The sequence below is a fragment of the Macrotis lagotis genome, chromosome 1 (genome assembly GCF_037893015.1).
Source record: "Macrotis lagotis isolate mMagLag1 chromosome 1, bilby.v1.9.chrom.fasta, whole genome shotgun sequence".
Taxonomy (NCBI): domain Eukaryota; kingdom Metazoa; phylum Chordata; class Mammalia; order Peramelemorphia; family Peramelidae; genus Macrotis; species Macrotis lagotis.
In genome coordinates, this window is record NC_133658.1 from 173,554,945 (window position 1) to 173,569,808 (window position 14,864).

General features: G+C 33.9%; 1 protein-coding gene across 16 annotated transcripts in view; it reads left to right on the forward strand.

The window, feature by feature from the left end:
• The window catches only part of KIF16B (kinesin family member 16B), a 563,734-nt gene that overhangs the window by 220,291 nt on the left and 328,579 nt on the right, over nucleotides 1-14,864 (forward strand). For 13 of the 16 annotated variants that reach the window (XM_074209395.1, XM_074209398.1, XM_074209402.1 and 10 more), the window contains 5 exons: nucleotides 553-585; nucleotides 998-1,051; nucleotides 2,795-4,150; nucleotides 11,290-11,445; nucleotides 13,410-13,515. In XM_074209395.1, coding sequence (XP_074065496.1) covers nucleotides 553-585; nucleotides 998-1,051; nucleotides 2,795-4,150; nucleotides 11,290-11,445; nucleotides 13,410-13,515 — 1,705 coding nt within the window. The remainder of the gene's footprint in view (nucleotides 1-552; nucleotides 586-997; nucleotides 1,052-2,794; nucleotides 4,151-11,289; nucleotides 11,446-13,409; nucleotides 13,516-14,864) is intronic. The other 3 variants (XM_074209396.1, XM_074209399.1, XM_074209401.1) reach the window with 1 other exon arrangement.

Sequence of the window (14,864 nt, forward strand, 5' to 3'; positions counted from 1 at the left end):
ATACTGAAGTGGAAGTCAGGAACTCTGGTATTAGTCCTAAACCACTAAACTGGTTGTGTGATCTTTGGCCAGTTAGGTCATCTTTCAACTTCACTTTCCTCATCTGCAAAGCAGGAAATTAGAATAATGATCTCAGTTCCCTTTCTATCTCTGCAAATACTTTGTTTTGTAAAATAGATATAGCATTAATGGCTATTATATGCTATATGATCCATTTATTTGAGTTAGAGAAAACATTGAATCATTGCATTTGTTATATGTACTGCTAATTCTGGGGGAATTAGTTCAGAAAATTAAATGATCTATTGTTTATAACATAATTTAAATTGGAGTTATACTGACTGTCATTTAATGTATGTAAATCTAAAAGATTTTAACTTATTTTTTCCAGTCTTATCAATAAGCTATCTCCAAACATTAGTTTTAAAAAAAGTAATCTCATTTTATGCATGACTGTTGGCATTAAAGTATCTGACTGCTTTTTCTCTGGATGATTTTCTTCCCTATTAATTTCTTTCATCACTTTGCTTTCTTTCTGCCTTCTCCTAGCAGTCTTTTTCCTGTTAAAGGACCAATCTGTTTAAGGTAGAGAACCTTAATTTCTATTTATTGGTGGCTGCATCTGCATGTAGTAGACATGTAGATTTGCAGTAATAGTACTTATCATTTAGAAACCTTGTTTAACCTCTAATATAATTAAATACTATGTTTTTTCTCAAGAAAATAACTTGCAATTCAGTTTGAATACAAGTATCCAGGAACACATCATTTTATTTATAATTGCAGCAAAGGGATATATTTTTTCTATCACTGTAGAACAATTAATACATTTAAAAGCTTACTAATACATTATAATTAAAAATAACACTTTTAAAACTGACATTTGTTTTTGATAGAAATATCAGTATAAATGTAAATGTGTGTTTGCATGTTTGCATAGAGCAAGGTAGAAAAATATATTACCCCAAAATAACTCAGTTTTATTTGATTTTATTAGGCTTGAATTTGAGAGGCAGCAGCGTGAAGAACTGGAAAAATTAGAAAATAAAAGGTAAGATGTACATGACTTCTAGCACTTCTGTGATTTTTTTTTAAGTCCATAAATTTTTTTATTGCACATTACTTAATTTGCATTTTGAGTTTTAGGACATCTCTCTCCATAATTCTTTTTAAAAAATGTTTGATATTTTTGCATTCTAAAGCTGCTAACCTCAATTTCTTTCAACTGTTTCATTATTTTAGCCTGTTCTTTAAATATGGGGGCCTCTTCCTAGCACTAAATCTATCATGCCAAGGCCTATTTAGTAAGATTTTTTTATGTTTATTTGAGAAATCAAAACAAGATTAAGGCTAGGAAGTGTAATAGAGGGGAAAGTAACTAAAAGGGATAACTGAATAAACAGGATTAAGTCTAGGAAGTGTAATAGAGGGGAAAGTAACTAAAAGAGATACCTGAATAATCTATTATCTCTCCTTTTAAATAAAATCACTTCCTGTTCCATCTGACTCTTTCCCCACCTCAGCCTGTTTTATGCTAACCAAGTGGATGAATAAAAGTTTTGTCTACTTCTTTTTAATGAACCAAGATCAGACCAAAGGGAGTAATCAGGATAGTAATGGTGATGAAGATGATAATGGTGGTAATAGTAGATCTTTATATATCTCCTATAATCTTCACAAGTCTGTGAGGAAAGTGCTTTACAGATTATCAAACTGTGGATACTACCCAAGTAGGATAATCATCTGCATAATTTGTTTATTATAGTACCTTTTAGCTTCCTATGGGACAGATGTTTGTTTACTTAGGAAACCAAAACAACATATAAATATCCTTGTAGGTAACTTTACTACTATTTCAGAGATAACTCTTGCATAAAATGGTGATGAATTTTTATCAAATAAAAGTGCATTATGACCACCACTTAGTTTTAGCGTTTTAACAAGTAGGGAAGCTTTTCTAATTTCCTAATTATTGGGTGCAGAGTAATAAGTTTCTATCATTCTTGTAATGTGCACAAAATAATTTGCTTTTTCTGACTAGTTCTGAACAAGCACTGAAATGCTTGATGATATGTAGAACTTGGAAAAAGATGAATAGAACTGTGAATGTTCTTGGTTTTAGTCTTTACACAAAATGAAAATGAGTTACTGTAGGCACTTATATTTGATGTTTTCAAAAGTATCACTTTCAAGGTTTTTCATCTTTGGGTTGAACATAATTCTTATAGTTTTGAATCTTATATGATTCTTTCTCTCCCAAGCTCAGCCTTTTCCTCCCTAGTAATGTGTTTTTAATAGTGCATTACAATATAGGAGTTCAATAGAAGTAGTATTCTTTTTTTCCCCTAGTTTTTGCAAGGCAATGGGGTTAAATGACTTGCCCAAGTTTACACTTGTCTGAGGCCAAATTTGAATTCGGGTGCTCCTGACTCCAGGACTGATGCTTTTTCCACTAGCTTCCCCCATGTAGCATTCTTTAAATGAGGAAAACATAGAACTGATATACTGGGTTTTTTTTTTTTTTAGGTTTTTTTGCAAGGCAAATGGGGTTAAGTGGCTTGCCCAAGGCCACAGGTAATTATTAAGTGTCTGAGACCAGATTTGAACCCAGATACTCCTGACTCCAAGGCCCGTGCTTTATCCACTATGCCACCTAGCTGCCCCCATGCTGTTTTTTTTTTAATAGCAATTTTTTTTTAAACAGTGGGTGTTAAGAGTCTCCTATGTTTAAAAAAAATTTACTAACAGCAAATATATAACACCTTGGCCAATAATTTGTTTGTTTTTTTTAAAGGAAACTTATTGAAGAAATGGAAGAAAAACAAAAATCAGACAAAGCAAAATTAGAGCAAATGCAACAAGAAGTAGAGTCACAACGCAAGGAAACAGAAATAGTACAGCGACAAATCCGGAAACAGGAGGAGAGCTTGAAACGCCGAAGCTTTCATATTGAAAGTCGGCTGAAAGACTTGCTAGCTGAAAAAGAAAAATTTGAAGAGGAACGGCTCAGAGAGCAGCAAGAGATAGAGCTTCAGAAGAAAAGGCAAGAAGAAGAGAACTTTCTCAGAGTCAAGGAAGAACTCCAGCGGCTCCAAGAGCTCAATAACAGTGAAAAGGCAGAGAAGATACAGATATTCCAAGAACTTGACCGACTTAGAAAGGAAAAAGATGAGCAATGGGCCAAGCTTGAATTAGAGAAAAAGAGACTTGAAGAACAGGAAAAAGAGCAGCTGATGCTTGTTGCCCATCTCGAAGAAGAAGTCAGGGAGAAACAAGATATGATACAAATCCTAAAGTGTGGTGATGTTCAACGACTTGAAGAGGAGATAAGGGACTTGGAAGAAATCAGACGATCTCTTTTGAAATTTAAAGAAGCCCGGTCTGAGGGGGAAGAAGATGGTGAAGAATTAGAGAAAGTGCAGCTTAATTTCCTAAACTTTAAGAGAAGGCAGCTTGCACAGTTGACTAGTTTGGAGAAAGACTTAGTTCAGCAGCGGGATCTCCTTGAAAAAGAAGTGACAGATGAATGGGAAATTCTAGAGCATTTAACAGGTGCCACTGAAGATTTGAATTTGAGCAGAGTAAGTGATGAAACTCTCTTGAAGGTAACCCAAGTGGTCCAAGACTTAGAGAAAATGAAACCAACAGAAGATAGATTGCAGTATAAAAAACGCCAGCTTCAGTACCTCATACAGAATCATTTACCAGTTTTGTTGGAAGAGAAGCAGAGGGCTTTTGAAATCCTTGACAGAGGTCTCCTTGGCTTAGACAACACACTTTATCAAGTTGAGAAAGAAAGAGAAGAAAAAAAGGAACAGCTTGCCCAATACAGAGCCAATGCCAACCAGCTGCAGAAGCTCCAAGCCACATTTGAATTCACTGCCAACATTGCTCGTCAAGAAGAGAAAGTTAGGAAAAAGGAAAAAGAAATTCTTGAATCAAGGGAAAAGCAACAGAGGGAGGCATTGGAACAAGCTGTTGCAAGACTGGAAAAGAGACATACTGCAATTCAGCGACGCTCTACTCTAGATGTGGAGATTGAAGAGCAGAAACAGAAGTTGGCTACTCTCAACAGCAATAATAGTGAGCAGTCAGGTCTCAGAGCTAGTCTAGAATCTGAACAAAAAGCCTTAGAACAGGACCGAGAAAGGTAAGAACTTAAGAGTTATTACAAAAGGGAAAATATTTTATTCCTAGGCATATTTCACTGGTCAAAAATGATCTTTATTCTCTTAATGACAGGATGGAATTTGTTTTCCTCAAATCTGACCTGAGAAAGATTTTTTCTTTTGAATTACACAGCCTCCAGAAGTCTAATATGGAGGGATGGGGGTAGCTCTCTACCCCAGCTCCCTTGAGGAAGTGTTTTTATATTGAGGCATATGGTATATTGATAAAGTTGTCTAATCTTGGCCATTTTCCTTTGTTGGCTATTCCCCTTGCCTCATATTAAATGATAATTTTTTTTATTAACACTTGTAGTGCTAATAATAATTTCATTTAGGGAGTTTTCATTTCATTTATGATGTGTTCAGGGTCAAGTTGGTCAATTTAGAGAACTTAACCAATTCCTTCATGCCCATGAGAGTGTGTTTTTGTGCCCTGAAAACGAAATTTATCAGACAAATATATTCAAAGACACTTTATCCCCTGTGAGAATCTCGCTCATGTTTTAGTTGAAACAGTTTCCTATTCCAAAGTGCCACAGATGAAGTATTTTCTGTCTATCCTTTATATAGTCAATTTTAGGTACCATTAGCTAGAAAGACTGAATTTTAATATAGACAGTCCTTCTTGTCTAGGGCTAGTAGAAACCATTGGGGGCTTATGGGAACAAGGTTCTATACAAGTCTGGAACCACACAACCTAGTATGAGTCTTCTTGGTGACTGAGTCTCCTGGGCAGAAAAGGGAAGTCCCTTGGCACCTTAGGGATGCTTGTGGAGAGGACATTTCTATAGAACTGATTTTTGTGTTAATTACTAGCCAAATTTTGTTAGTTCTGCTAGTTTAAAGGTTGAAGCCATCTTTCTAACTCTTGAATATAGAAAACTATTTCTTAAAAAGAAATGTGTAAGTAGTTTAAGAAAACTCCTGGGGAGAGGCTAGGTAACTAAAATGTACACTCAAAGCTACTATAGCTTTAAAAAGGTAGGGATCATCCTCTTACCTCGTTCCATGCTGTGTGGACTTTTGCTTGATGTTCCAATCTTTTGTCAGCTTCTCTTACTACTTTGATCTAGCATGAGGACTCTATAATAACAGAAGCAAAACGATTGCAGAGTTGGTGAGAGAGAGTTTCCAATGTCAGCACATCTGCAGAAGCCAACCAAAGGTTGCTTTGGGATTTATTATTTGGATGGAATAGGTTTAGCTAAGGTGTAATATAGACTGACACTGAGAGCGGTGTGACAGTTCTATCCCACTACCCCCTGGTTATAATGGTTTGGGGGGGGGGGTTTTGGTTGGTTTTTTTTTTTTTGGTGATCCTCAAAACCTGATTTATAACTTAGTGTGCTTGATTGATCTGGTTATTTGAACTTCCAGATGGTATGAAAATAGAAGATTTGTGTAAATAGAGATCAAATAGATGAGTTGAAAGGTAATATTCAGTCACCTGTCCCTACCTTGGGCCTGCTGTTCTCACCTAGCAGTTCCACTCATTTATGCATCAACCACTTGAAAAGTTGGATTAGTCATCTCCCCAGGGTTTTTCTTCATAGTCAGAGGAACAACAAAGGGAGGAAACCTTCTTTTTTTTATGTCAGTCCTTACTATTTCTATCTTAATCAAAAAAGACATAACCACTTCCAGCTGTATATCCTCCCCTATATCCTCTCTTTACTTCTTTCCAATGGGGTCCCAACTCAAATCCCTATCACCTCCATAAGGTCTTTTGACTAACCAAGTCTCAATGATCTCCTTTTTTTCCTGAACTATCAATGGACCACAAATATTCAGGTAGATGTTCTTTTAAGTTCATCTTAGTAATTTTTGACGGTTTCATAACCAAGATGACTGTATTTTTAGAATATTAACCTTTTCCCCGTATCAACAATCTAAGCCATTTCTCTTTTCCTTTTCATCTTATTTTCTTAAATTGATTCATGTTTTAGTCAAATTCTAATTTAATTTTTTATTAAATGAGTGTCAAAGCTTGCACAATTAGCACTTTTTAGCCCATTTATGGATTGGAAAGGACCTCAGGTCATTTACAACAAGTTATACATGGATACCCACCACTCTACCATCACCATCAGTATCATTAACAAATGGACACCATTCATATTCTTGCAGTAGACCTTTCTACCACTTGTTTCTGGTCCTACCCTCAAATTTATCTTGTGTGTGACAGCCTTTCAAATACGGGAATTACGTACTCCTTGATTTTTCTTCAGGCGAAATATCCCTAAGTTGTTTCAGTCTATCCTCTATCAATCCTAGTGCTTTCACTATCTTTGTTTTTGTCTTTTTGTACATTCCCCAACTGGGTAGCTCTTGGAACTAAATATAATATTCCATATGTGATTTGACCAGGCAGGGTGTAGTATAGAAGGATTTACTTCGCCCTCATTATGTATTAGTAGATTTTTTTCTTTTTTTTTGGTAATTTTTAAAATTTTAAACTAAGATACAAAATGAGAAAAGAAAAAAAAGAAACAAACAACCTTGCCATGTACACAGCAGACTATAGGAGAGGATTTGATCCTCTCAATACAAAGCAATAAATTTCCATTTCAAAAAAACCTATATAATAAATATTATATAGTTTTCAAAACTGCCTGGCTTTTCTTTATTTCCTTGTTAGTTTTCTTTTTTCCTTTTCTACACTTTTTTTGCTTTATTGTTTTTCCCCTCCTTCCACCACCCTAAAGAAAACTACAATTAAATGTATGTACATATATTTATGTGTTTATACATATATATATCTATAAACATCCATATATATTTCATATATATATATATATATATATACAAATTATGCACACATATATTCATAATATAAGGTCCTCACTTTTTTTTTGCTGCATGAATACAACTATTAGGTCAGAATTCTCCAATTTTAAAGAAATTTTCCTTTCCATCTCTGAAACTGCCTCTCAAATTGGGCCATTGTTGTAAATTGAATAGTAGCCCTGGAAGGGAAAAGTATTATTTCTTTTTTTTTATGAGTATACTAGGACAGTTTATCCATTGATAATTGACTTAATGGTATTGTATTAGCTTAGAAATCAGATAAAAGCAAGGTTATTTAAGTGTATTATATTTTCTTTTGTAATAAAAATATTACTGCCTTATAATGATGGCTGTTAAGGAAGGTTAAATGCTTAGAATAATTTTTTTTTCTTGCCTTAAGACTCTTCTACTAGCCTGTCTAGTCAGTATGAATTTACCTTCCTAAAAAAAAAATCTCTACAATATAGTCTGGCTGATGTAGTCATCTGGCTCTGTTAGAAGCTATGAGAAAGGATAGGATCCCAGATTTCCTAAAGAAACCCATTTTGGCTTTGGACAGCTCTCATTGTTAGGAAGTTTTCCCTTAGCAAACTCAAAATTTGCCTCTGAAACCTCTAAAGTGTATTCTCCTAACTGGGCCCTCAGGAGCCACGAACAAGTTTGGTTCTTGTTCTTCTTTTTCTATATAAAAGGCCTTCAAATATTTGATGACTGCTCTTATTTGTCTCACTTCCCCATCCTTCCCAAATTTTACCTTCAGCTTAAATCTCACTAATTCCTTCATCCATTTTCTTCTATAGCATGAACCCAAGGGCCCTTTCACTTATTTGTTCATACCTTTATTCCTTCTTCATGATATTCTCTTTTTTACAGTTTCTAGCTCTTTGCATATCCAAATTTTACTTTTTAACAGTACCCTCCTCTGTGTAGTTTTTGGCTTTTCCAACCCATGTTGATTTCATCATTCTCTGAATTCCTATTGTATATCTTATATATATTTGTCATTTCAATGTGGTAATTTCTGAGTATGAGAATCTCCTTTCATTTAGATTAAACTGTAAACTCTGGGTCTTGAGACTTGCCTTTTATTTCTTTTGGCACTTTTCACAATGTCATCTATGGTGTTGACCACATAATGGAGATTCTATGGAATTGAATCATTAGTGGATTTAAGTGAAACCCTTTATAACAAAATCAGTTGCAATTCCCATCTGACAAAGTATCAGATTATATTTTAATGTAGTTTCTTAATTGTAAATCTTGTCATAATAATAATAATAATAATAATAATAGTTAGATTTTTAAATATCCCTTTGCATTTAAAAGTTTGCAAACCAGTTTATATTCTGTCATCTCAAAATGTGTTGTTTCATTTTAGAAAGCATAAAATTCACTTCAGGAAATATTTATTATATGCTAAACCCTACTAAATATATATTTTTTGAATTTTATTTAAGGCAATAGGGTTAAGTGCCTTGTCCATGGTCACATGGCTAGGCAATTATTAAGTGTCTAAGGCCATATTTGAACTCAGGTCTTCCTGACTCCAGGGCTGGTGTTGTATCCACTCAGCCCCTAGCTGCCCAATACCACAGACAAAGCACTGTCTGCTGTCATGGAAATGACAGAAATGGAGCGCTATCTCTCTCACACATACATATATACACACACAAACTAAAGCATAAAATGTGCTAATTTAATTGTTTCAGACTCATTGACCAATACAATTAAAGGATAATGGAGTCTAGGCACCACAAATAAGAAACCTGGGACTTAAGAAGACACTTTATTAAACTCACACAGCTAAACAGCAGAATAAAAATTAGAACTTAAATATCCTAACATAGTGTGAATTAATCTTTCTACTATAATATATAGCATCAATTCAATGAGCAATTTTGAGCAAGAGATTTGATACAGTAGAGGATTTATTTTGTTTTACAGAGCTTGAAATCTCAGATTTAAGCAGAGAAACTTTGAGACAGAACTGAGATAAGATAGCCATTTAAAAATATTTAAAGGGGAGTCATGAAATAGAGAATTAGATGTGTTCTATTTGACCCAAATAGTAAAAATAGGAGCAATATAGGAAAATCACAGAGGCAAATTTGGGCTGAAAATCAAGAGCTTATAAGTAATTGGTTATATCAAAATAATCATTCTTGATTCTTGTTCAGGGGAAGGATGTCCTTTCTACTTCTAAGACAGGTTATAATGCAGTAGATGTTGTACAATGTCAAGCATTGATGTAATATTGCAGGCTAGATCTGTTTGAAATTGTAAATTCCTGGTAAAATATGAGAGGATCCAAGTTCTAGGAACTATAAAAGTGGTATCAGAATTTCTTCAGCCCCCAGCAAAATTCCTGTGGTTTAGACATGGGAGGAGACTTCTAGTAAAAGGGATTCTTGTCTCAGGAATTTCCTTCTATTGCAGAAAGAAAACAGAAAATTAGTTGAGTGGCAGCTCTCTAGCATTGTTATGCCATATTTAACATGGAATCTTACAATTCTGTTTAGTCAGAACAGAACTATACTTAGCATGAACCTGAAATTCTTATTTCACACTACACTATTGTTACAGTGTTTGTCTGATGGAAAGGAGAACTTTCCCTGACCTGCAGAGAAAATAGCAAAACCCAACAACTACCAGTTCTGGAAACACATTAGGAAAATGTTTTCAGGATAACCTGATGCATATTTTAACAGAAGTCAGGGAAGAAAATAGAATATATTGTTTTCAGAAATTTGCTTTAGGTTTGTATAATCCATAAATTTAACATTACCTGAATTAATCTAATGGCAAATCACTGCCAAAATAAATTCTTTCATATATAATTACTTAATTTTGACAGTTTCTTTAAATTAATGGAAGAGATGAAAGATAGTGGTTATGTGTGGAGCAAAATCATTAATAGAACTGCAGAGACTTAATTATGATCTGTCAGTGACAATAGTTTTGACAGTAAGTAATGTTTAGAGTTCACTGAAAATATATGTATTTGAAGTTTGTATTGATTGAGGAGTTATTATTTAGAATTATAGTGGTATTTATCATTGCTATTGAACTTCCCTAAAGTACCCTCAAAATATTATATGTGGTTTTGAGATTTATTCTAGAAGAAAAAAAATCATTTTTAGCTGTTTTCCCTCAAACTTTTAAATGAATAGATTTAAGACTGTGCAGTCATCTGATTTATTTTGCCCCAAGGTTCCAGCCACAGTTGCTGGAACTATTTCAATTCATATACTCTGTGGTGTACTGTCCTACATAAGTATAACATCAAGTATAGTATTTGAAATGTGAAGAGCAATTTCCTTTACTTAAATTTCTACCCCCTGGGGCAGCTAGGTGGCACAGTAGATAGAGTAACACCCCTAGAGTCAGGAGGATGGACCTGAGTTCAAATGTGGCCTCAGGCCTTTAATAATTACCAAGCTGTGTAAAGTCACTTAACCCCACTACCTTGCAAAAAAAAAAAAAAAATACCCCCATCCCCCACCTCAGAGGGTCAATTCCTGTAAAAGTTTTTAGGTAATACTAAGAAGATCAGAGTTAGGCATTGCAGACCTCAAAAACTGACCACCTCACTTAGGTTCATTCACATAACTGTTTCCTTCTCTGCCATTATCACAAATGATCTCTCCTTTATCCATCCCCCTTCTCTATTTTTCTGCTTATCACTCTCTTTGCCATGACTTTCTCTTTGATACCTGTCTTTTCCCAGTAAAATGGGAAATAATGAGATGACTGATTTCACTACCCTTTTAGTAGTGTGAAAACTGTTAAAGCTTTTTTTTTGTGGAAATGAGTAGAAATGTAGTCTGAGAACATGGAAAAGCTTAGAACCTCCAAAAGCATCATGGGGTAAATTTTAAGATAGAAATTTGTCCCCATTTGCATTTTTTTCAGTGTCTTCAACTTGTAGTTATATACATCATGTCTCTGGATAATCAAACACAATGGTCATTATTGATGATGGATGGAGTAATTCAGTTCAGTTAATCAGTAATGAGTACATGCTATTTGCTGGTAGAAAATATAAGACATACATGACACTGTCCTTTCCCCCTAGGGTAGGGGGAAGGGGAATACAACATGTATTCAGGTAAGTATATTCAAAACTATGTAATTTGAGGGAGCACTAGTTTATGGTTACCTTATTATAAATACACCTGTATGTTTCCAAGTGACAGCTTTGTATATAGCTTGATCAGGGTGATTTTAGTATAATGATCTTTGAGTTTATGAATGATGGTCACGTGAAGTTGAATGCTTAATTTGACCTTGAACTTATGGAGCTTTTGATTCAATTTGTTTCACCTCTGTATAGGTTAGAGTGGGAAATTCAGCAGCTGAAGCAAAAGCTTTGTGAATTTGATGTCCACAAAGGGTGCCAGGGAACCCTGGTGGAGAATCGATCTCACTCCAACTCCCCAGCCATTGCAGCAAAATCTCCATCCCATCTGCTGCCAGTGACCGATGATAGGTACTGTATGTAAGACAGATCCTGGACTTTGTTTTTTCACAGAATGTTTCCTAATTCTCCATATTAAATGAATCCTTGTGGAGGCCTCTATTAAGCTTTATAACATTCACAACATATTCATTTTATTCATTTTTCTTTTCTACCTGACATATTGGATGTTGCAGTAACTTTAATATTCATCAGCAGAGTCAATATGTTAAGGAAAAACTTTGGTGCTATGAATGTATTTCATAAAACTGAGGAAAAGAAAGCAAAAAAATCATTCCTGAGATGAGTTATGACCCATGGAACAGTGCAGTTGATTGGAGAAGGCAAGAGATGTAAGGAGAAAGTGACCCAGAATAGAGAAGATCATCGAGATTGGGAAGAACAGAACAAGTAGAACAGTGATAAAAAAATAGTTTGAGTAGTTAATTTAGTATATGTTTCTATCTCTAACTTGATAGTTAATGTCCTTTCTTTATATCCCAATATATAGAAATAGATGTTTAGAGATACATAACGGCTATGCTATAAGAATAATTGATTGTTAGGAAAATAACAGTATTTTGAATAAAATCATCATTTAATAATTTACATTATGTCTATGTTACTCTAGTAAGATGATTTTCAGTCTGATTGTCTTTGTGAATTGCTGTGTGATTTAGGGAATTCAGTTGAATCACTTTGTTTCTATAAAAAAATGATGATTCCTTTTCCCTAATCCCACAACTGACACCAGGCATAAAATTTCAAACTGCTCAGTTCTAAATCTTCTAAATTTAAGAAAATGGATGTTTATACATAAAACCATATAAAAAAAAGTTTTTCCATCTCTTTATGCCTTTTTTTTAGGTCATTGTTAAAGCTAGTTTTTTGACTTGAATAAAAGGTCAGCACAGTTAGTATGTTTGTTTAATAGACTTATTTCAATATTAATTGCATATAGTTAATAAAATTTAAATGTTATTTTAACATATAATACATTATTTCTTCTGTAATAATTCCCTCTGCCTAGTCTTTTTAAAAGATATTTTGGCCATATATAAGAATTTTAAACTTCATAAACACCTATTAATAGCCTTAGAAAAATGAAACAAGGAATTTTTGTAAAAAGATGCATTAAAATATAAATATAAAAGATCATGGCTTACCAACTACTTTTTAAAATCATTTATGATGCCTAATTAGTACTCACAGATTGAGTAATTCTGAAATTAAACCAAGTAAGCAAATCAATTTTGCTTTGAGTAACTCTGGAAATAACTTAACAACTAGGACTTTCTGAAACTCCAGACCTGGAACTATGTCAGAATGATCTTCCAAGCTTGGTCTAGACTTCATATCCCAAGATGGGAAGGAGTAATAGTTCATTTAATTGTAGCTTCAGGTATATTCTGTTTCAGTATCTAAGCTACTGTAGTAGATTGTCAGAGATAGAAGAGACTTGAGTGATCATCTAGTTCAATTCATTCTTTTTACATAAGAGGAAAACAGACTCAATGAGGTAGCATGATTGTTACTGGTACTAATAGTCAAGGCAGAACAGGGAGGAACAGAGACTGACAACAAACTCAATATACGTTTATTAGCTCTCTGTTTACTGAATACCCATTCTTTCTTAGGGCTCTAGAAAATACTCACACAAAAAATGAGGTTCCTGTCCTTAAGGAGAATGTAAGTCACTTTGATGAAGCAAGACCTGTAGATATAAAACAGACATGGATAATATGATGTAGAAAATCTACATTTCATATAAAGTCAAAGATATTCTCCTTGGTTGTGAATTGAAGCTTCTATATATACCATTCTAGTCTCCTTGGCCAAAGAATTGTTTTTCAGAATTGTGAGTTGATGGTGGTTTTAATTGAGGTTAGATTTAGGAGGTAAGAAGTCCAGGGGACATAATAAAAAAAATTATCTCAGTACTTGTGGCAGATTACAAACATTCCAAGCTTGAATTCCCCCCCCCAATTTATTTTTAGGCTCAATGCATACATTGAAGAAGAAGTGCAGAGGCGTCTGCAGAATGTGCATTCCAGGGTTGGAGATAATAACATCAGTTTCTCCAAATCTACAGAAATGCAAAAGGTAAGCTAGATGAAGCAGGAAGTAATGCTTTCGAAAGAACTTTTTATAAAAGAAAGATTGTTGTCTCCACAGATTTCCTCTTGTTTTCTTTGTTTTCCTCTCAATAGTAATTAATCAAAAAAAAGTTACTATTAAGTTTAATGTTAGTTCAGTAAATTTTGGCAAGATCAAGATAAGCAGATATTGATCAACACTTGTTCATCCTGTGGATTATTTCTGGAAGATTTGTGCAGTGAAGCTAGCTTACTTTTGTGTTTTGATTTATTTCTTTAAAAGTATAATTATATTTTGATTACTGTATCTCCAATTTCTCTTTCCCTTTCACAAATGGGTACAGCTGTGGCTTCCAGTCAATTTCACACATTGCCACGAGGAATATTATGTTTTCTTTGGGATTGATGGATGTTAATGACAGTCCAATTCTGTCAGTAAAGTGTATTACTTACCTGTTAGTACATAATGATGAATGTCCTTAGGAAATATTGTTATTAGTATTATACTTGGATTTTTTTGAAAGATGAATGAATAGCTCTAATCTCTTACAGGCAGATCGAGTAATGGAGATCTACAATTAGTTATCTCATTCTATGGAGGGTTTATATTTTTTTTAAATTTCTGTTTCTTTTATTTGTGGTTGAAAATTTTCCCATTTTATTTTTAATTTTTAATTTTATTTTCATCCAACTACACGTAAAAACAACTGAGACAGAAGCAATCCAATGTAAGTTATATAGGTACATGCATGTAAAACATGTCCATATTAGTCATTTTTGTGGAAGTAAACTTGAACAAAACGGGAAGAAATTGAAACATATGCTTCAGTCTGTATTCAGATACCACCAATTCTTTCTCTGGAAGCAGATAGCACTTTTCATTGTGAGTCCTTTGGGATTGGCTTTCATCATTGTATTGCTGGGAATAGCTAAGATATTCATAATTGTTCACTGGACAATACTTTTATTACTGTGTGCAATGTTTTTCTGGTTCTGCTGACTTCATTGTGAAGTAAGTTTTTCTAAGTTTTTTCTGAAATCATCCTACTCATCATTTCTTATAGCAAGTAAATTCCATTATAATCATTCATCATAACTTGTTCAGTCCAGTCATTCCCCAGTTGATCCCCTCAATTTCAAAGAATTCGAAAGAATTAACTGCTTCAAAAAGTTCTCTATAAATATTTTTGTACAGATAGCTTCTTTTCCCTTTTTTTTTTAATGATCTCATTGGGATACAGATCTACTAGATTTTGCTGGAGCCAAGGATATGCACAGTTTTATAGTGTGAGCCTTCTAGAATGGTGAAGTTGTGAACAGATGCAGCTGTTCTAGAGGACTTGTAATCTTGATAGA